Source organism: Syngnathus floridae, chromosome 15 (assembly GCF_059516105.1).
Source record: "Syngnathus floridae isolate MCC-2025c chromosome 15, RoL_Sflo_1.0, whole genome shotgun sequence".
Lineage (NCBI taxonomy): Eukaryota > Metazoa > Chordata > Actinopteri > Syngnathiformes > Syngnathidae > Syngnathus > Syngnathus floridae.
Genome location: NC_142427.1, coordinates 3,213,681 through 3,236,487, shown reverse-complemented (window position 1 = coordinate 3,236,487; position 22,807 = coordinate 3,213,681). Strand labels below are relative to the sequence as shown.

Sequence of the window (22,807 nt, the reverse complement as noted above, 5' to 3'; positions counted from 1 at the left end):
TGGTTCTGCAGTCTTGGGTGACTGTTCTATCCACCAGGAGTTGATCCTCTGATATTTTTACCAATCCCTTTCTAAGCAGTGCTCACGTATTGATCCATGTGCCCGCTGATCTTATCTGATATTATGCCCGACATCAGCTTCCATGTTGTGGAGAGGCAGGTGATTGGCCGGTAGTTGGATGGGACTGTACCCTTTGAAGGATCCTTCTGGATCAGGATCGTACGCCCTTGGGTTAGCCATTCAGGGTGAGTCCCATCCCTTAGCAGCTGTTTCATTTGTGCTGCCAGGCGCTCATGGAGAGTTGTAAGTTTCTTGAGCCAGTAGCTGTGGATCATGTAAGGGCCTGGTGCTGTCCAGTTTTTCATTCCTGAGACTCTTCTCTGGATGTCTGCCACTGTGATGGTTACTGGGTTCTGTTCAGGGAGCTTGCTGTGGTCCTTTCTCAGAGCCACCAGCCACTGTGCATCCTTCTTATGTGATGCCTCCCGCTCCCATATATCCTTCCAATACTGTTCAGTTTCCAGCCTTGGTGGGTCTGCTCTGCTATTATTCCCCTGCCACTGAGCGTACACTTTCGCTGGTTGTGTTGTGAACAACCTGTTTATTCGTCTGGCTTCATTCTCTCTTGTGTACCTCTTTAGGCGGCTGGCCAAGGCTTGGAGTCTTTGTTTGGCAGTTTCGAGTGCTTCAGGTATGGGCATCTGGCTGTATTTCTTGGGAACTTGCTTTTTCATTGCACCTTTCTGGGCCTCTGTCATTTGGCTCACTTCTCTCCGTGCTATCTTGATTTTGGCCTCCAGCCTTCTCTTCCATGGTGGGCACTGTTGTGGTCGCATATGGTCATTCTTCTTGTAGCCAAGCATTTCTAGGATCACTGCTGCTGAGGTGTATATCAGCTCATTGGTTTCAGTGATGGTAGCCGTAGGAATTGTTGTCAGTGCTGCATTCACATCTTCTAGGAGACTTTCTGAGGGTACTTCACTGAGCCTCTGCAGTGTGTATCTAGGTTCCCGCCCATTCATTCTCGCCATGATCTTGTTCTTCAGGTCAGTTGCTGCCTCGTTCAGCTTGATTGTGCTTATTGGGGTTTTGTACCCAACCTCTGGACTTGTACATGGATTTAACTCGTCTCTGACCTGGTGCTCTGGTTGACCTTCGCTATGACATTTGTGTTGTATCTCATCAATCTCGAGCTGTGATAGCAGGTGCCGTTTATGGATATTGGAACATTGAGCTACAAGTTGCTTGGCCGATAGTGTTGACTGTGGGTATCGAAGTTGCCATTGTTCCCGCATTCTCCGCATGTAACCCCTCTCGCTCGGGTTGCTGGAGTAGTCGCATTCCAACAGATCCTTATTCTCGCATCTCGCCCATTTATGTCTTGTTCCAGTAGCCCATTTTTAAACTTATATACATACATGTGTATATACATACATGTGTATGTATGTACACATACAATATATATATATATATATATATATATATATATATATATATATATATATATATATATGTGTGTATATATCAGTGATGTGTGGTGAGGTTCATGACTGGGGTGGCACTGACATATCCCCCCGGTAAAATTAAATTTATCCGGCACCTAACCGTGTCACAAAAAAGGTTGGGGAACGCTGGTCTAGTGTGGCTCATTCATTATTTAATTTGAACTATTTTAATTAAAATCTCATATTAGCAGTCTTCACACATAAAACACTCAATAAAGCACACAGAATCAAAAACTTGTTTTCGATCTTGCGTACCACTCCATTTGAAAAGACATGCTCCGAAGTCCCGTTGTCCGAATAAAACCTTTTAACTCCGGAGTTGGTCTTCCTTTACTGATGACCTCCTGCTTTGTCCGAAAATCCATAGTTGAAAATCGTTTGGATATGTAATTTTCCATTGTAAATCGAAATGTAAAAATGGAAAGAAAAAAAAAACACGAATGTAAAACAAAATAAATGGACGACTGCTCCTCAGTTGTTCACTGTAAATTTGAACTGGAGATCTCTTATTCTACAGGTAGGCGCATGAAGCATCCCGGGATCACTAGCACCCCCTGCCATAAGGCTGGAGAACCTTTTTTCGTAGCCTCCGTAGGGTCTCTTTTCAAAGTCGTTTTGTTCATCTAAAGAAATAAGTTACAGACAGATGACAAAAAACACTAGATAATATATACATCAGCTTAACTACGGAAATTAGTTAATATAGCCACTCCGTGAGTCTTCACCTTACCATGGTGAAGGGGTTTGCGTGTCCCAATGATCCTAGGAGCCATGTTGTATGGGGCTTCATACCCCTGGTAGGGTCACCCATGGCAAAAGGGTCCTAGGTGAGGGGCCAGACAAAGCAAAAAACCCCTTATGATGAAAAATGTATATGGACTCAGATTTCCCTCGCCCAGACACGGGTCACCAGGGCCCCCATCCGGAGCCAGGCCTGGAGGTGGGGCTCGAAGGTGAGCGTCTGGTGGCTGGGCCTTCGCCCATGGGGCCTGCACAGCCCGAAAAGGAAACGTGGGTTCCACTTCTCATGGGCTCACCACCTGTAGGAGGGGCCAAAGGGGTCGGGTGCAAGGCGAGCTGGGCGACGGCCAAAGGCAGGGACCTTGGCGGTCCGATCCCCGGCTGCAAAAGCTGGCTCTTAGGACATGGAATATCACCTCTGGCTGGAAAGGAGCCCGAGTTGGTGTGCGAGGCAGAAAAGTTCCGACTAGACATCGCCGGACTTGCCTCCACGCACAGTTTGGGTTCCGGTACAAGCCCTCTCGAGAGGGGCTGGACTCTCTTCCACTATGGAGTTGCCCACGGTGAGAGGCGTCGAGCAGGTGTGGGTATACTTATAGCCCCCCAGCTGGGCGCCTGCATATTGGGGTTCACCCTGGTGAACGAGAGGGTAGCCTCCCTTCGCCTTCGGGTGGGGGGACGGGTCCTGACTTTTGTTTGTGTCTATGCACCAAACAGCAGCTCAGAGTAGCCACCCTTTGTGGAGTCCTTGGAGGAAGTGCTGGAGAGCGCTCCTTCTGGGGACTCCATCGTTCTACTGGGTGACTTCAATGCTCACGTGGGTCATGACAGTGAGACCTGGAAGGGTGTGATTGGGAGAAACGGCCCCCTTGATCTGAACCCGAGCAGTGTTCTATTATTGGACTTTTGTGCTCGACACGGATTTTCTATAATGAACATCATGTTCAAACAAAAGGATGTAAAAGCTGGTAAGGTGCATGTGTGCACTTGGCACCAGGACACCCTAAGCCGCAGTTCGATGATCGACTATGTAGTCATATCATCGGATTTGCGGCCGCATGTTTTGGACACTCTGGCGAACAGAGGGGCAGAGCTGTGAACTGATTACCACCTGGTGGTGGGTTGGGTCCGATGGTGGGGGAAGATGCCAGTCCGACCTGGCAGACCCAAAAGCTCTGTGAGGGTCTGCTGGGAACGTCTGGCAGAATACCCTGTCAGGAAGAGCTTCAAATACCACCTCCGGCAGAGCTTTTCCCACGTCCCGGGGGAGGCGGGGGACGTTGCGTCCGAGTGGACCATGTTCTGCGCCTCAATTGTTGAGGCGGCTGACAGGAGCTGTGGTCGTAAGGTCGTTGGTGCCTGTCATGGCGGCAATCCCCGAAACCGCTGGTGCAAACCGGTAGTAAGGGATGCCGTCAAGCTGAAGAAGGAGTACTATCAGGCCGTTTTGGCCTGTGGGAATCCGGAGGCAGCTGACAGGTACCGGATGGCCATGCTGAACGCGGATTCGGCGGTTGCTGAGGAAAAAACCCGGGCGTGGGAGGAGTTTGGCGAGGCCATGGAGAATGACTTCCGGACGGCTTCGAGGAAATTCTGGTCCACCATCCAGCGTCTCAGGAGGGGGAAGCGGTACACCATCAACACTGTTTACAGTGGAGATGGCGTACTGCTGACCTCGACTCGGGACATCGTGAGTCGGTGGGGAGAATACTTCGAAGACCTCAATTCCTCTGACACGCCTTCCATTGTAGAAGCAGGGCCTGGAGACTCTGAGGCGCACTCTCCAATCTCTCCAATCAAAGGTCGAAGTCACTGAGGTCGTTAAAATCTCCTCGGGGGCAAGGCCCCAGGGGTGGATGAGATCCGCCCAGAGTTTTTAAAGGTCCTGGATGTTTTGGAGCTGTAATGGCTGACACGTCTCTACAGCATTGCGTGAACATCGGGGACGGTGCCTCTGGATTGGCAGACTGGGGTGGTGGGTTCCCTCTTTAAGAAGGGGGACCGGAGGGTGTGTTCCAATTACAGGGCAATCACACTCCTCAGCATCCCTGGTAAGGTCTATTCAGAGGTAATGGAGAGGAGGGTAAATAGGGAGGTCGAACTTTAGATTCAGGAGGAGCAGATTGGCTTTCGTCCTGGCCATGGAACAGTGAGTGGAGAAGGTGTTCGACCGTGTCCCTCGGAAGATTCTGTGGAGGGAGCTTCGGGAGTACGGGGTGCCGAGCCAACTGATAAGGGCGGTTCGGTCTCCGTATCACCGATGCCAGAGTTTGGTCCGCATTTCCGGCAGTAAGTTGGATTCATTCCCAGTGAGGGTTGGACTCCGCCAAGGCTGCTCTTTGTCACCGCTTCTGTTCACAATTTTCATGGACAGAATTTCTAGGCGCAGCCGAAGCATTGAGGGGGTCCGGTTTGAGGACCTCAGCATCGCGTCTCTGCTTTTTGCAGACGACGTGGTGCTGTTGGCTTCTTCAGGCCGTGATCTCTGGCTCTCACTGGAGCGGTTCGAAGCCGAGTGTGAAGCAGTCAGCACCTCCAAATCCGAGTGCATGGTCCTCGGTCGGAAAAGGGTTGAATGCCCTCTCCGGATCGGGGATGAGATCTTGCCCCAAGTGGAGGAGTTCAAGTATCTTGGGGTCTTGTTCACGAGTGAGGGGAGGATGGAGCGTGAGATCGACAGGCGGATTGGTGCAGCGTCAGCAGTAATGCGGACTCTGTACCGGTCCGTCGTGCTAAAGAGAGAGCTGAGCCAACAGGCAAAGCTCTCAATTTACCGGTCGATTTACGCTCCTACCCTCACCTATGTTCACGAGCTATGGGTTGTGACCGAAAGAACGAAATCCCGGATACAAGCGGCCGAAATGAGTTTTCTCCGCAGTATGTCCGGGCTCTCCCTTAGGGATAGGGTGAGAAGCTCGGAAATCCGTGAGACTCGGAGTAGAGTCGCTACTCCTCCACACTGAGAGGAGCCAGATGAGGTGGCTCGAGCATCTCATCAGGCCTGGGAACGCCTTGGGATCCCCTGGGATGAGCTGGATGAAGTGGCTGGGGAGAGGGAAGTCTGGGAGTCCCTCCTAAAGCTGCTGCCCCCGCAACCCAACCCTGTATAAGCGGAAGAAAATGGATGGACGGATGGATGTTTGAACACTTAAATAGCGACATAAAGACAGAGAGCAGTTCGGTCTAACTGCATAGCCGGTCAATCCTCAGAGGAGGCTAGGCAGGAAGTTGGCTCCTCCGAGCGAATCGTCTACGGTTTTAAAATAACTATTAAAATTCAGCGATTTTGGTTCAAAATGATACATGATACATACATTGAAATTAAACTGAAAATGACTTAATAAAAACAACTGAATTTGTTTTTCCCCTTTTCATGATGGCAGGGGAGGCGTGGCCTTGCCTCCTCTGACCGCACGTCCCTGATATATATACAAACCGGATTCGGTTGAAGTTGGGAAATGTTGTAAAATTTAAATAAAACCAAAATACGGTTTTAAAACCCTTCTCAACCCGTATTTAATTGAATACACAACAAAGAGAACATATTTAATGTTCAAACTGATAAACTTAAATGATTTTTGCCAAATAATAATTAACTTCGATTTTCATGGCTGCAACACTTCCAGTAGAAGTTGGGAAAGGTGGCAGAAAATACAGAGAAAGCTGAGAAAAGCTAATCAAACACCTATTTGGAACATCTCACATGTGATCAGGCTAATTGGGTACCATGATTGGGTATAAAATGAGCCTCCCCAAACATGGTCAGTCATTCACAAGCAAGGATGGGGCGAGGATAACCACTTAGTCCACAACTGCGTGAGAAAATGGTTGAACAGTTTAAGAACAACATTTCTCAAAGCAAAATTGCAAGGAATTTGGGGTTTTCAACATCTGCGGTTCATAATATCATCAAAAGGTTCAGAGAATCTGGTGAAATCACTGCATGTAAGTGCCATGGCCGGAAACCAAGACTGAATGACCGTGACCTTCGATCCCTCAGACGGCACTGCCTTAAAAACCGACATGAGTGTGTAAATGATGCCAAATGGCCTCAGGGAAACTTCAGAAAACCACTGTCAGTAAATACAGTTCATCACTACATCAGTAAGTGCGGGTTAAAACGCTACCATGCAAAGCAAAAGCTGTTTATGTACAACATCCAGAAAAGTTCTCTGGGCCCGAGCTCATGTACGTAAAATAGACTGATGTACAATGAAAAAGTGTTTTGTGGTCTGATGAGTCCACTTTTCAAATTGTTTTTGGAAACACTGGACGTTGTGTCCTCCGGACTAAAGAGGAAGCGGACCATCCGGACTGTAATCAACGCAAAGTTCAAAAGCTAACATCTGTGATGTGTCAAGTGGCATGGTGGTACAAGATGGAGTAAAATTAGGTATTGAATTTGGCCCAGGCACATTGGCTATCCCAAAACATGTAGTAGTTCCAAAATTTCACCAGGAGATGGTGTTAAAGCTTGACATAGGGGTGACCTGATGGAAATTATCAAATCTAATAAATTAAATTGTTAGCAATTGGGAAGACACGACCTGTTCAAACACGTAGCAACGCACAATTTTGGAATATGAGTTTGCTATGGCATAATTTTAAGATGTAACAGCTTGAGCAATATCAATATATCTGTTTAAGTTGGAGGAACCCATTATTATGTTAAGCACTATTATGGGTTGAGATTGATCTTTATTAGACAAGATATATGTGATTAATGTTGCAATGTTTTGTCCAACCTGTATTTAACATTGGTGTTCCATCCATACCTGAATGTATTAAGTTGAGAGGAAACATCAAGGGCTAATAGGGAAAGAACGAGCAAAACAGGAAACATCTGCATCCGGTGGCCGATGGCTGTCGGGCGCAGTGGTTGCTGCTTGAAGCAATGTTGCCAAGACAACCAGTGGTGCAGGGATTCTGACCTTTCACCTACATATTCCAATGAGGTAATGCCAGAAGCCTATAAATATGTTGCCCGAATGCAGAGCGGAGCGCTTCTTCCTAGTCAGGGCGATAGCCGTGACGCTGCCCGGAGTAAAAGAACGAAGATGGATTTTTCATTCTTTTTGAGATTGAACCAAAATCTACTAAGATGAATTTCCAGAGTCTTCGAATTGGACTTGGTCAAATTTTAAGCTTCGAGGAGGGCAGAGGAGACAGCCGCTCCGGGGAGAAAGGGGAAGCCGCCAATTTTACTTTTTTGGCTACGCTCCTCACGGCCAGACCTTTCCTCTTTTTTAAAAAGAATTCGGATTTTGGAACAAAGGAGAGCTGATCACTCGACTTGTTCAACCAAATAGGTTTTTAGACCTTTAGTCTCCTCTTTTGAGTGGGTGAGTCTTTTTTTCTTCGTTTTGTCATGCGGTCGCGTTTATTTTTCCGGTTTTCTGTCTCGTCGGTGTCGTAACTTTACTTCCTGTTTTATTTTGTCATCCCTTCCGTTTCAGTTCGTGTTTCCTTCCTCAGTGTTTGGTTGTCTTGTCTTCCCTGATCCCGATTGTGTGCACCTGTGTAGTTGACACTAATTGTCAGCACCTGTGTCCCCGCCCTTTTGTGTGTATTTAGTCCGTGTCTTCCCCTTGTCTTGTGCCAGTGTGTCTTGCCTCGTCCCGACCACCAGCGATTCTTTGACGTCCGAGCTCTCAGTAAGATTCCTCCTTTTTGTCTCGCCACAGAGCGACGCTTTTTGTTAGTGCCTTGATCCCCATAGCCTTTTTGTCTCGCCACCGAGCGACGCTTTTTGTTAGTGCCGTGATCCCCATAGCCTTTTTGTCTCGCCCCAGTGCGACGCTTTTGTTTGAACTTTTTGCCACGTGTTTTCCCTCGCAAGAGGCGTTTTGAGTTGTACTTTTGATCAGTGTGTGTGCTGGAATAAATCAGAGAAAGAAACGGCTCTGCATCCGAGTCCTCCGCCTTGTTCCCAGCCTGACACGTTTTTTCGACTTGTAATTCTTTTGCTTGCTTATTCATTAAATCTCTTCTTAAGCCTTAATTCAGTTATCGATTATTTCGTAGTAACTATGTTGAGCATGGTTTTATATGCAGTAATTACAACTTTGAAATGTTTTTATTCCCCTATCATAGTCATTCTTTAAATCCGTTCAATTCTTTTTAAAGTGAAGACAGCTTTAATCCTTAACATCAGGAATTGTCAGATCTGGTTCGAAGTAGTTATCTTGAGCGCAGCTAGGGCGAGGGCGCTCTAGTAAATTAACGAATCCTTGAGGTCTTAACAAAGACATCTAAAAATTTCTGTAACATAACAAAAGCATCAGACAACCGAAGGGGGGCCATCATTACGGCGCGGTCATTTCGAAGACTTGCCTCGAATTGAGTTACTCGGCACGTGCTTCGGGTGACTTGAGAGGGATTGGCGTCGTAAAGAAATTAGATTGATTCTGGTAGAATTAATTTAACTCGGGTAGGTAGATTACGGACGAGTCCCCTCACCCCGGCTGTTCGAACACGTTACCGGGAAGCCGGTGCCACTTTGATAAAAAGTGCGCGTTTGACAGATGGTATGGGGGTGCATTACATAGGTGACTCACATTTCTGTGAAGGCAACATAAATGCTGAAAAGTACATACAGATTTTGTAGCAACATATGCTGCCGTCCAAGCGACGTCTTTTTCATGGATGCCGCTTCTTATTTCAGCAAGATAATACTGTTAGGGTTTTCAGGTTAGTTTGATCCTATGATTATGTTGGAATGTAACCTGTAATAATTAAACTCGCTTGTCCTGTCTTAACAAAAGTAGTAGAACAAAGTGCTAAGATCTTTTGAACTGATTGACTAGCTGCAGAGGAAGCAATCAAAGTTGTTTTGTTCACACAACATCGTGAAGGACCCCCTGCTGTGCTTTGATCAGCCAGGGGCTTCGGCCATTTGTCTACTCTGACCCCCACTCTCAACCCCCACTCTGTTTCTCTTAATAAATATCCCCTCGCAGGAACGAGGGTTCAGACTTCATTCCTTGAACGAGTGAACTCTCCACCTGCAGGTGTCTAAAAAGGACTTGCTTGTCTCCCGTGTGGTTCTTGCAAAATAAGTTGGAGTGAGCAAATCTCTAACATTTTGGTGCCGTGACCCGGATCCCTCATACCCGCTATCTGGCTGACGAAGGAGGACGTGCTGCATTGTCGACAAGCCAGCGTCCATTAGGAGGACCTGGAGAAGAAAGTCCTGGGAAGAGAATTCTTCGCTGGGTCAGCATCTTAGGTCTGCCTTCGTCTGACAGAGGTGGATTGACGGGACCCGGCAGTGCAACGAACCAAGGGGACAAGTAAGTTAAAGGCCTGAAGTTGTGTGATTGTGTTGTTGTTTGTGAAACGCGTAGAAAGGTAGAAGTGCACAGGAAAAAGTAAATTTTGTGGAAGGAGGGGGTGTTGTAGAGTCCCCCTCTGGATGAGGTGTCTCTTTTGGAGCAGTGGTTCTCAAACTGTTATAAAATCTCAGTACCTCCGTGGTTCATTATTTGACGACCACTATTCTAAAGAGTACAACTTCGCGTTGGCAGGGCTGGGGACAAGGACTTTTGTCTTTAGTTCCCAGGGAAGGTGGGGGGTGTTGTAGAGTCCCCTCACTGGATGAAGCAGCTCCTTTTTTTTAAAAGGAGGACTTCGCGTTGGCAGGGCTGGGGACAAGGACTGTTGTCTTTAGTTCCCAGGGAAGGTGGGGGGTGTTGTAGAGTCCCCTCACTGGATGAAGCAGCTCCTTTTTTTTAAAAAAGGAGGACTTCGCGTAGGCAGGGATAACTTGTGTGATTGAGTGTGTGACTGGTAGGATAAATTGACTAAATAGCAGTTCTAGCATTGATCCACGGCATTAATACAGGCTAGTAATTTGTGAAAGGTCAATTTAAACCTGCATTGAGGATCCTCAAAGAAAAAAAATTTGAAAAAATTTGTAAAACCTTAAACTACTAAAATTAAGATGGGAAATAAGAATAGTAAATCTCTTGCTCTGCTCTTCTTTGAGATGAGAGGTTCATGGCAAGTAGATTTCTTAATTGTATGCAATACATGCTGAAGTGAAAGAATATGTATGAAATACAAGGAAATTTGAAATGTGGAAGAAGTAGTAGAAGTGCTAGAGTGTGGTTGAAATCTTCACAAAGAGATGAGAACGAATTCAAGAGACAAAAGCAAGAAAGATGAAAACTGATGAGGTCACAAGTGTTTGTCAGACCAGGAGACAATAAGGCCCCTGTGAGCGAGTGCAAGGCCGCAGCTCAAGCCGCGGCTCAAGCGAGGGGCAAGAGGAGTTTAATGATAATAATAATAATAATAATAATAATAATAAGGTGGCAAATTACAAATGACTAGAGATCAATTTGTGTTACACTAAATTAAAATATGCAAATCAAGTGGTAAAGAAATGCAACTTGCTTCTAGAAGATAAATAAATAAAATTAGAATGTGCTGTCCTCGTGTGCATGGGAGGGACCAGCTCATGATCGACCACAGGAAATGGCCAGCCTGTGACGAATCATTGTTGCTGAGACCTACCTTCTGCACGCGAGAGCTGTGCATGTGTGTGCGTATGTGTTAAAGTTAAAGTTAAAGTCCCAAATTGATGAAGATTGGCTAAACTTTTAATATAAAGAAATTTGCTAGACTGTTGTCTATTCAATTTACACCGCAGAACAGAAACAATTTTGACAAATAAAAATGAGAGGAAAAGAGAGAAATCTGTTTGCGAGCAGAAACTAATCCACACTAGTGCATGTTAAGTGTCGAGCTCACATGAGAAATTCGATGAAGGAAAAAAAAAAAAAACGACAGAACATGCTTTCAGGAATTGGAAGAAGCTAAATTGTGAATTTAAGATTTTGCAATGCTACATTTAATAGGAATAATTGATTGGTTGTGTTATAAAATTATACAAACTTCTAAATGCAAGCTAAATCTGAGAGATTGAGTTCTTCAAATTTAAAAACAAAGAAAAAATTCAGATTAATTTGCCAGTTGTTTGTTTCAGTTAAGTTTTTTTTGGACTGGTGGATTGTTCTACCAGGAAACCTGAGTTGAAAATGATATATGAATGCTGTGTGGTGAGCTTGGATGAATTGGGACCAATGTGATAGTATGACTCCTTTTTGGAGACTGTGTGAGATGCATATGATGAGCATTGATGAATGATTGCCTGAATGAAAGGTTGAATGGTTGAAGTCGTTGGCGACTACTATAGAAAATTAGTAGAGCGACTTTGATGAAAGAGTGATTTTGAGCAGGTTGAATGTTAGAAAGAAACACGTAGCTTTTGGATTGATAATTAACTAGAAAAAAACTGGAGAACCAGTAACACATGTAGAAGATGTGTGAACTGAGAAATTGAGAAGCGTTTTGGAAAGAAAGTCAAATTAAATGATGATGGAATCATATGTAGTACAGAACGCATTATCCCAAAAAGTTTGTCAAGGTGTGAGGCATGGGCGTTGCCAAGCCTCAAAAGGAGGGAGTGAGTAGGGCAGATAGTGGAAGATAGTAAGAATACAACACTTTATGACAATGAATTTTCGAATACATTTGGTGTTATACTGTGGTAAAATTTTTTTGTTCTGGTGTAGATAGGTTAGCAACACGAGAGATTTAGGGGTTCAAAAGAAAGACAGTTAAAAGAAAACATTTTTGATTTGGACAATTGCAGGCTAACAGGAACATGAGAACGATAAGAACTACGAGGTGGGATCCAATTTCATTGGGGAGATTGAGAATTCACAGCACCATACTCTAAGTCACATTTTTGAGCAAGCATGACAATAACATGTGAGAGGTCAAGACATACAGATCAGGGCTTGATGTGGAAAGCAGACCTCGATGAGTTGATTTTCAATAATGATACTGAAGACAACATACTGTCCGATTAAATTGGAACAATAGATAAAATGTAGCTCAAAAATAGGATGAGTTGCAGGATTTACGATATAAAAACGAGACCGCTGTTATTAGAAGAATTTGAAGTTTGGTAAACAAACGTTACCAGCAAATTGATGGAAGCAGCTACATTTGGAGATAGTCTTACAAGTTTGATGTCCCAGCCTGTCATTCTCAGTGTCAGGGTCCCTGAAACCCAATCCGAGACTTCGCCTGCAGCCGTGAACAACTACAAAATGGTGCCTGGCTCTGAAGCACCTTTGACCTTTGGCGAAGGACAAGAAAAGACTACTGTTGTGCTTGGAGAGGGGCAAGTACACTCCGGAGGACAGACAACATCCTCGGGGACGAGAAAAGACAGTGAAAAGCGGAGGAACTCACAATGATGAAAACTGACTCATTTGAACAATGGACTCATTCAAGAGTGATGGATGGGGTCGCTCTGAAGCAACAACAAAAGAACACCAACTTGAGAGGGTGAAGTGCGGCAAAAAGATATGGACTTGGAGCGTCCGACAACCAAATCACACTCATTGCTACGGCGTTACCAAATTTGGTGAAGCTTGGTTCAAAGTGGAAGGGAGATTCATTGTGCACTGAGTTTGACAGAACTGAGGAGATTTGATAAATAAATAAATACAAATTTGAAAAATACGTAGGGCTACAGAGAAAAGCATTATAATCAGAGATTGAACGGATTTGGATAAAACAAATAGGCTAAAACGGTAGGAAACAAGAGCAAGATCTGATATTTTGGCTCATCAAGCATAAGACGTAGAGGTCGAGTTATATAAATTTTAGAACAGGACATTTGGCAGTCAGGAGGGAGCTAGGTTGCTCAATGTACCTACTCAACACAACAGTAAGGTTTTTTGTACCACAGTGGAGGTCTGAGTGTCAGAAAGTTAGGTACGTTCAATTTTTGACATTCACACAATCATGCATAGGAGTCACACGGCGACAGTTAACAAGACAATGACTGCAATAGGGGCCACATACGACTGCACCGACAGGAAAAAGTAGAAGCGAGAGAGCAGAGTATGGGATTATATGCTCAAACGTCTGCTATACAGTTACCAATAGGAGATTCTATCAAAAGAAGCTACATGAGAGATGGATTAGAATCTATTTGTCTGTGTGTTCTGTGTGTGTGTGTGTGTGTGTGTGTGTTCACACCCTGTGTGGGTGCGAGCGTGTGAGGAGAAAGAAGGCATGGGTAAGACAATCTCTTTTAAACCAGGAGGCAATAAATGGGAACGCCCCTGTCATAAATAGTTTTTGGTTAAAGGGAATCATTAGGAGGTGTTCAAACTCTTCCCGCAAACACTCCTATTTACCAGTTAAATGGGCACGACAATTGACTACGAGAGTTGCAAACAACAAATGAAGAGCAGTCCTTGGCAGATTATATGATCAGGACGCTCAAACTGTGTCAAAGACAAATTTACTGCCGCTTGATCTTTCCTCCTCACAGGTCGACAACCCCATCAATCCAGGAGACTGGGTCTACATCAAAGTCATCAAAAGAAGGAACTGGGCCAGCCACGACAGGAGGGACCATTCTAAGTCTTGCTGACTACACATCCAAGGTTGCAGGACCCACAAATGCATTGACGACGACTGCTCTCCAGGAGGGAACTGGATGGGAGCTTTGGACATCACCGCTGTGTGCCAGGATGAGAGAGCCATTTTCAAGGTGTAAGGGCTCTCCAACCAACATGGCTACACCATCGAACGGAACATACTTCATACAGAATGGCTGGTGGCTTTGTGGTCACAAGGTTTATCCGATGCTGCCCGCCAACTGGACACGAGCGTGTGCGCCAGTGTGTGTGACAGACCTCACCTACAGACTACAACATCATCAGCTGACGAAAACGCGAGCACATATACAACTTCTTAGACGTGACAGATGTGATAATGATAATGAGACGTGGATTGCGTAGATGCTGTTCTGTGTTTTTCTTTTTATTTTTTTTATTATTGATAGCATTCTGGTCGCCTGTGGCAACGGGGCCGTGTAAGAATTTTCCTGCTAATAACATCTGGCCAGCAGGTTTTTCGCTTACACAATAAGTTTGATCTGGGGTATTGAGGTAATGCCTCATCTTCACTGGATAGTGTTGCTATCATTGTTTGTTGTTTTTATTTTTACCATTCTGCTTTCTTCATTATACGTATATATGTTTTCTTGCTTGTCTTTGTTGTTTGGGGTGGCATAATCATATGATAAATCAGGAGGGAGATGTTAGGGTTTTCAGGTTAGTTTGATCCTATGATTATGTTGGAATGTAACCTGTAATAATTAAACTCGCTTGTCCTGTCTTAACAAAAGTAGTAGAACAAAGTGCTAAAATCTTTTGAACTGATTGACTAGCTGCAGAGGAAGCAATCAAAGTTGTTTTGTTCACACAACATCGTGAAGGACCCCCTGCTGTGCTTTGATCAGCCAGGGGCTTCGGCCATTTGTCTACTCTGACCCCCACTCTCAACCCCCACTCTGTTTCTCTTAATAAATATCCCCTCGCAGGAACGAGGGTTCAGACTTCATTCCTTGAACGAGTGAACTCTCCACCTGCAGGTGTCTAAAAAGGACTTGCTTGTCTCCCGTGTGGTTCTTGCAAAATAAGTTGGAGTGAGCAAATCTCTAACAAATACCAAGCCACATTCTGCACGTGTTACAACAGCGTGGCTTTGAAGTAAAAGAGTCCAGGTTCTCCCCTGGCCCGCTTGCAGTCCAGACCTGTCTCCCATTGAAAATGTGTGGCGCATTATGAAGCGTAAAATACGACAGGGAAGACCCCGGACTGTTGAACAATTGAAGCGGTTCATCAAGCAAGAATGGGAAAAAATGAGACATGAGAACATGAGAAGCTAAGAGAATTAGTCTTCTCTCTTCCAAAACGTTTATTGAGTGTTATTAAAAGGAAAGGTGATGTAACGAAGTGGTAAACATGCCCTTTCCCAACTTCTACTGCACGTGTTACAGCCATGAAATTCCAAGTTGATTATTATTTGAAAAATAGAATAAAGTTTATGAGTTTGAGCATTAAATATGTTGTCTTTGTAGTGTATTCAATTGAATATAGGTTAAAAAGGATCTTCAAATCATTGTATTTTGTTTTTATTTACATTTTACACAATTTCCCAACTTCAACCGAATCCAGTTTATGTGTGTGTATATATATATATACAGTCAAACCTCGGTTTTAAACCACAATCCGTTCCAGAAGGCGGTTTGAGAAGTGAATTGGTCGAATTCCGAACCTATTTTTCCCATTACAAATAATGGAAAATTTTTTAATCCGTTCCAAGACAAAAAAAAAACGCCTTTTTTAACCATTTTTTTAATTGTGCATTTTTGTCCGATCGCACAACTGCAGCGCACCACCGAACGCGCAACCGTAGCGCATCGCCGACCGCGCAACTGCACCACGCTGGTCGCGTTATTGTGACAGAGCCGTCGCTGAAATTTAGAAAATATTTTTAAAGTCCTGATGTACTTTCCAACATTTAAGTGGACCTCAGTGCGCAGGGAGCTTAATTTAGTCCGATCGCACAAACGCAGCGCGCCGGGCGCTCACTGTCGCATTGCTTTAAGAGCGTCTTTGTGTTTTAGGATGGCTTTACTACTCCCACTTGCTTTCTTTGGAGGCATGATTAGGGGTTAATACAATCCTCAAAGTAACGAAAATACAATAACGAACAGAGTCAGTCGGCATCCGGGCCGCACGGTCGGACTTTGTCGGGTCCTTTCGGCTCATCTCGCGAGGTTCGACCTCCGAATTTTGTTCGACAACCGAAGCAAAAAATATTGAATTCTTCGTTCTAATCCCGATTTGAAGTTCCCACAGTCAGCAATGGTTTGGGGAGCCATGTCAGCTGCTGGTGTTGGTCCACTGTGTTTCATCAAGTCCAGAGTCAATGCAGATTTTAGAGCACTACATGCTTCCGTCTGCTGAAAAGCTCTATGGAGATGATGATTTCATTTTCCAGCATGATCTGGCACCTGCCTACAGTGCCAAAACCATCAGTAAATGGTGTATTGACCAAGGCATTACTGTCCTAGATTGGCCTGCCAATTCCCCTGACCTGAGCCCCATAGCTAATTTGTGGGGTATTGTGAAGAAGAAGCTGAAAGACACCAGACCCAACAATGCAAATGAGCTAAAGGCCGCTATTGAAACATCCTGGGCATCCATAACACCTCAGCAATGCCACAGGCTGATTGCCTCCATGCCACGCCGCATTGATTGAGTAATCCGTGCAAAAAGATTCCCAACCAAGTACTGAGTGCATTAATGGACATTTTCAAATGTTTGATTTTGTTTTGCTGTTATAAATCTTTTTTTTTTACTTGGTCTGAGGAAATATTCTAATATTTTGAGATAGGATATTTGAGTTTTCTTAAGCTGTATGCCATAATCAGCAATATTAAAATAATAAAAGGCTTGCAATATTTCTGTTGATTTGGAATGAATCCAGAATGTATGACATTTTTGATTTTTTAATTGCATTACAGAAAATAAAGAACTTTATCACAATATTGTAATTTTTCTGAGACAGTCCTATATAGATAGATAGATAGATAGATAGATAGATAGATAGATAGATAGATAGATAGATAGATAGATAGATAGATAGATAGATAGATATCTCAGCTCAGTGGCCTAGAGGTATGTGGGGTCATACCAAAGACTATAAAAATGGGACCCATTGCCTCCCTGCTTGGCACTCAGCATTAAGGGTTGGAATTGGGGGGATAGATCACCAAATGATTCCCGAGCGCGGCACCGCTGCTGCTCACTGCTCCCCTCTCCCCAGGGGATGAATCAAAATCACACGGGGATGGGTTAAATGCAGAGGACAAATTTCACCACACCCAGATGTGTGTGTGACGATCATTGGGACATTAACTTTATAGATACATAGATAGATACCACCCCTCCGTGAGTCATCACCTTATTGTGGTGGAGGGGTTTGCGTGCCACTATGATCCTAGGAGCCATTTTTGGGGGCTTCATGCCCCTGGTATGGTCACCCATGGCAAACGGGTCCTAGGTGAGGGGCCAGACGAAGCACGGCTCACAGAAGCCCCTTATGATGAGAAAAATAAATGGACTTCGTTTTCCCTCGTCCGGACGTGGGAGCCAGGCCTGGAGGCGGGGCTCGAAGGCGAGCGTCTGGTGGCCGGGCCTTCGCCCATGGGGCCCGGCCGGGCACAGCCCGAAAAGGTAACGTGGGTCCCCCTTCCCATGGGCTCACCACCTGTGGGAGAGACCAAAAGGGTCGGGTGCAGTGTGAGCTGGGCGGCGGCCAAAGGTAGGGACCTTGGCGGTCTGATCCTCGGCTGCAGAAGCTGGCTCTTGGGACATGGAATGTCACCTCTCTGGCTGGAAAGGAGCACGAGCTGGTGTGCGAGGCAGAAACATTCCAACTCGATGAAGTCGGACTTGCCTCCACGCACAGTTTGGGTTCCGGTACAAGCCCTCTCGAGAGGGGCTAGACTCTCTTCCACTCTGGAGTTGCCCACGGTGAGAGGCGTCGAGCAGGTGTGGGTATACTTATTGCTCCCCGGCTGGGCACCTGCACATTGGGGTTCACCCCGGTGAACGAGAGGGTAGCCTCCCTCCGCCTTCGGGTGAGGGGACGAGTACTGATTGTTGTTTGTGTCTATGCACCAAATGGCAGCTCAGAGTACCCACCCTTCTTGGGGTCCCTGGAGAAAGTGCTGGAGAGCGCTCCTTCTGGGGACTCCATCGTTCTACTGGGTGATTTCAATGCTCACGTGGGCAATGACAGTGAGACCTGGAAGGGCGTGATTGGGAAGAACGCCCCCCCCCCGATCTGAACCCGAGCGATGTTCAATTATTGGACTTTAGTGCTCGACACGATTTTCAATAATGAACACCATGTTCAAACATAAGGGTGTCCATGTGTGCACTTGGCACCAGGAAACCCTAGGCCGCAGTTCGATGATCGACTTTGCCGTCGTGTCATCGGATTTGCGGCCGCATGTTTTGGACACTCGGGTGAAGAGAGGGGCGGAGCTGTCAACTGATCACCACCTAATGGTGGGTTGGCTCCGATGGTGGGGGAAGATGCTGGTCCGACCTGGCAGACCCAAACGCTCTGTGAGGGTCTGCTGGGAACGTCTGGCAGAATCTCCTGTCAGGGAGAGCTTCAACTCCCACCTCCGGCAGAGCTTTTCCCACGTCCCGGGGGAGGCGGAGGACATTGAGTCCGAGTGGACCATGTTCCGCGCCTCCATTGTTGAGGCGGCCAACTTGAGGTGTGGCCGTAAGGTCGTTGGTGCCTGTCGTGGCGGCAATCCTCGAACCCGCTGGTGGACACCGGCGGTAAGGGATGCCGTCAAGCTGAAGAAGGAGTCCTATCGGGCGGTTTTGGCCTGCGGGACTCCGGAAGCAGCTGACAGGTACCGGATGGCCAAGCGGAACGTGGCTTTGGCAGTTGCTGAGGAAAAAACCCGGGCGTGGGAGGAGTTTGGTGAGGCCATGGAGAATGACTTCCGGACGGCTTCGAGGAAATTCTGGACCACCATCCGGCGTCTCAGGAGGGGGAAGCAGTGCAATGTCAACACTTACACTTTACAGTGGGGATGGCGTGCTGCTGACCTCGACTCGGGACGTCGTGAGTCGGTGGAGAGAATACTTTGAAGATCTCCTCAATTCCACATACACGCCTTCCATTGTGGAAGCAGGGCCTGAAGACTCTGAGGCGGATTCTCCAATCTCTGGGGTCGAAGTCACTGAGGTAGTTAAAAAACTCCTCGTGGCAAAGGGGTGGATGAGATCCGCCCGGAGTTCTTAAAGGCTCTGGATGTTGTGGGGCTGTCCTGGCTGACATGCCTCTGCAAAATTGCGTGGACATCGGGGACGGTGCCTCTGGATTGTCAGACTGGGGTAGTGGTTCCCCTCGTTAAGAAGGGGGACCGGAGGGTGTGTTCCAATTACAGGGGAATCACACTCCTCAGCCTCCCTGGTAAGGTCTATTCAGGGGTGCTGGAGAGGAAGGTCCATCGGGAGGTCGAACCTCGGATTCAGGAGGAGCAGTGTGGCTTTCGTCCTGGCCGTGGAACAGTGGACCAGCTCTACACCCTCGGCAGGATCCTCGAGGGTGCATGGGAGTTCGCCCAACCAGTCCACATGTGTTTTGTGGACTTGGAGAAGGCGTTCGACCGTGTCCCTCGGGAGGTTCTGTGGAGGGTGCTTCGGGAGTACGGGGTGTCGAGCCAACTGATAAGGGCGGTTCGGTCCCTGTATCACCGATGCCAGAGTCTGGTCCGCATTTCCGGCAGTAAGTGGGATTCGTTCCCAGTGGGGGTTGGACTCCGCCAAGGCTGCCCTTTGTCACCGATTCTGTTCATAATTTTTATGGACAGAATTTCTAGGCGCAGCCGAGGCGTTGAGGGGGTCCGGTTTGGGGACCTCAGCATCGCGTCTCTGCTTTATGCAGATGACGTGGTGCTGTTGGCTTCTTCAGGCCGTGATCTCCAGCTCTCGCTGAAACGATTCGCAGCCGAGTGTGAAGCGGTCGGGATGAGCGTCAGTACCTCCAAATCTGAGTCCATGGTACTCGATCGGAAAAGGGTGGAATGCCCTCTCCGGATCGGGGATGAGATCCTGCCCCAAGTGGAGGAGTATCTTGGAGTCTTGTTCACGAGTGAGGGGCGGATGGAGCGCGAGATCGACAGGCGGATCGGTGCAGCGTCGGCAGTAATGCGGACCCTGTACCGGTCTGTTGTGGTGAAGATAGAGCTGAGCCAAAAGACAAAGCTCTCAATTTACCGGTCGATTTACGCTCCTACCCTCACCTATGGTCACGAGCTATGGGTCGTGACCGAAAGAACGAGATCCTGGATACAAGCGGCCGAAATGAGTTTTCTCCGCAGGATGTCCGGGCTTTCCCTTAGGGATAGGGTGAGAAGCTCGGTCATCCGGGAGAGACTCGGAGTAGAGTCGCTAATCCTCCACGTTGAGAGGAGCCGGATGAGGTGGCTCGGGCATCTTATCTGGATGCCTCCTGGACGCCTCCCTGAGGAGGTGTTCCGGGCATGTCCCACTGGTAGGAGACCCCGGGGACGACCCAGGACGCGCGGGAGAGACTATGTCTCTCAGCTGGCCTGGGAACGCCTTGGGAACCCCCGGGATTAGCTGGATGAAGTGGCTGGGGAGAGGGAGGTCTGGGAGTCCCTCCTAAAGCAGCTGCCCCCGCGACCCGACCCCGGATAAGCGGAAGAAGATAGATGGATGGATGGATAGATAGATATCATACATGTACACACATATGTATATACGTACTGTATGTAGACAAACATACATACCGACTATATACTAAGAAAATACCTTTCCTTCACAAAATTTAAGATTTCTCTGTTTTGTATGTAACAAGAGCACAAGCCCTCATAACTTCAAATTCAAAACAATTACATACACAGCTTTGTTAAAATTATCTCACTTGCATCAGCTATGTCGCTCACCTGAATGAGCCATATTCTGGTGGAGGCTGATATAGTACGTGTGGCGGCGTCCTTGAAGGCGCCTGCCCACTTTGCTCCTGAGGAATAGGACCTCCAGTCTTTTGCTGCTTATCAGGTGATCTCATTCCTTTGAAGGGGTAGTCTGGAGGTGGGCCACGATGCTGGGGCTTGTGCTCCTCTGGCTGTCCTGGAGGGGACAGCTGGGGAGAGAGTGAAGAGCTAATGACTGGAGCATGTGCTTTGACACCACAAGTGGCAAGGGAGAGCTGCATTAGCCGTTCGCTTAGAGATCGAACGTGCCCTTGTTTAAGATCCTTCAGTCCATCATCTTGGAGAACCTTAACTACCGCATTAACACGCTGCACGGTGGAACGACCTCCGGTGCGACACTTAGAATCTGTTTTCCCAGTGACATAGAAAGTAGAACACACTGAGGTAGAAAGCGTGTTCTGTTGGGGCTGGTTGCTCTGTTGTTGATGCAGAGGAGGTGGACTATGGCCACGAAAGTATTGCGACTGAACTTTGGCTTCCTCATAAGTAGGGAGATCATCTGGGTTTTGGCACTGACCTTGGCTAGTTGAACCACCTCCAGCATTGCTTCCTTCTCCCCCATTGCTCCCATTACCAGCCACTATTTTGGAACTTAATTTCTCCAAGCCGTCTGTCTGTAGCTCCTGGCCCTGGGGCTCCTGTCGGGCAATGTTGGGTGTCCTGTCCTCTTCTGAAGCGCCACCCTGCCCATTCCCTCCACCGCCAGCTCCAACTCCTACCTGTTGTTTCTGCATCACAAAACTCAGATTAATCTGCTCCTGCAAAAGGCGTTGCAGGACGGTACTACTACGACCTCCAGCACTGTTACTGCTGCTGGATGAGTTTTCAGTTGTGGTTCTCATCTACGTCGTGGAATGACTGCAATTCGAAGGCCAAGTCCCGTCGAGAGTCTTCGCCACTTTACTTCCTAAACAGATAAGTTAGATAACTAAGATAGATAATGTTGAGAAAATGTAGGAGAATATAGTGTGAAGCATGGATGCAACTTTAATATGAAGAAGGTGAAGGGTCCCTGATAGCTGTAAGCTCACCTGTGATTTACGATTTTAACATAAATTTTAGAAGTGTTCCTTTGAAAATATAAACAATTGTCGAGATTAAAGAAATACAATTTTGGGAGGAGTTCGGCGAGACCATGGAAAATGATTTCCAGACCACTTTAGACCAACATGGCGCCCCTCGTGGCTGAAGTGTTTGCTTGCCTCGCTCTAGAGTGCCGGCTTTTTCTTCTTTTATGTGTGTTACTTGTTTTTTCTGCGGTGCACAACACTCATTCACTGCTAACATACAGCAAGCAGGATTTGCTCGATATAGTCAATCGACAAAATAACCTGGAATTCACGGGATTTATTTCACCGGAGCTGCAACTCATTGTTCACTCCAACAAAGACCACCACAAGCCCCAGGACGGCCCGGGCACACCGACCTTGAGTGAGGCGGCCGACCCCCAGGAGAGCGCTCCGGAGACGGCGTCGAAAGCAAGGCAAGAGGGGAGGGCTCCATGCTAGACTAAAAGCTTGCGCTAGCCGACCACCGCTACCCAGCCTCCTGCTCGCCAACGTATTGTCTCTCGACAACAAACTGGACGACCTAAGAGCACGAATCACATCACAGCGGGAAATAAGAGAATGTTGCGCTCTGATTTTCAAAGAAACGTGGCTATCTGACAATTACTAGCGTGCGCCATCCAACTACAGATATACTCCGTGTACAGAGGGGACCGGACTGCAGCCTCCGGTAGGACGAAAGGAGGGGGGGTGGGGTGGGGTGCATGTTTGTTAACAACTCGTGGTGTGGAGATATATGGACTGTTTATAGACACTGCTCACCAGACGTGGAGTTTTTAATGCTGCAATGCCGTCGCTATTATCTACCGAGGGAATTCACCGCTGTGTTTTTAGCCGCTGTCTACATCCCCCCCGAGAGCCAATTCCACAGCAGCGCTCAGCAAACTGTATGATGTCTGCTCACCCTGATGCCGTTTTTATCGCTGCTGGAGACTTCAATCAGTGCAACCTATGGACTGTACTCCCCAAATATCACCAGCACATCAACATCCCCACCCGTGAGAACAACACCCTGGGTCACGTGTACAGCTACATACGCGGTGCATACAGGGCAGCAC

At 47.0% G+C, this 22,807-nt stretch overlaps 1 protein-coding gene and 1 long non-coding RNA gene across 2 annotated transcripts in view; one reads left to right on the top strand and one right to left on the bottom strand.

The window, feature by feature from the left end:
* LOC148385880 (uncharacterized) overlaps positions 1-14,726 on the top strand; it is a 70,752-nt gene extending 56,026 nt beyond the window's left edge. The window contains exon 2 of the long non-coding RNA XR_015862899.1: positions 13,606-14,726. This is a non-coding gene — a long non-coding RNA (uncharacterized LOC148385880). The remainder of the gene's footprint in view (positions 1-13,605) is intronic.
* Positions 1-22,807, bottom strand: part of amot (angiomotin) — a 157,574-nt gene that overhangs the window by 107,245 nt on the left and 27,522 nt on the right. Inside the window, exon 4 of the mRNA XM_088397667.1 lies at positions 20,632-21,589. Within this exon, the coding sequence (XP_088253793.1) occupies positions 20,632-21,524 (893 nt within the window). The 5' untranslated portion in view covers positions 21,525-21,589. The remainder of the gene's footprint in view (positions 1-20,631; positions 21,590-22,807) is intronic.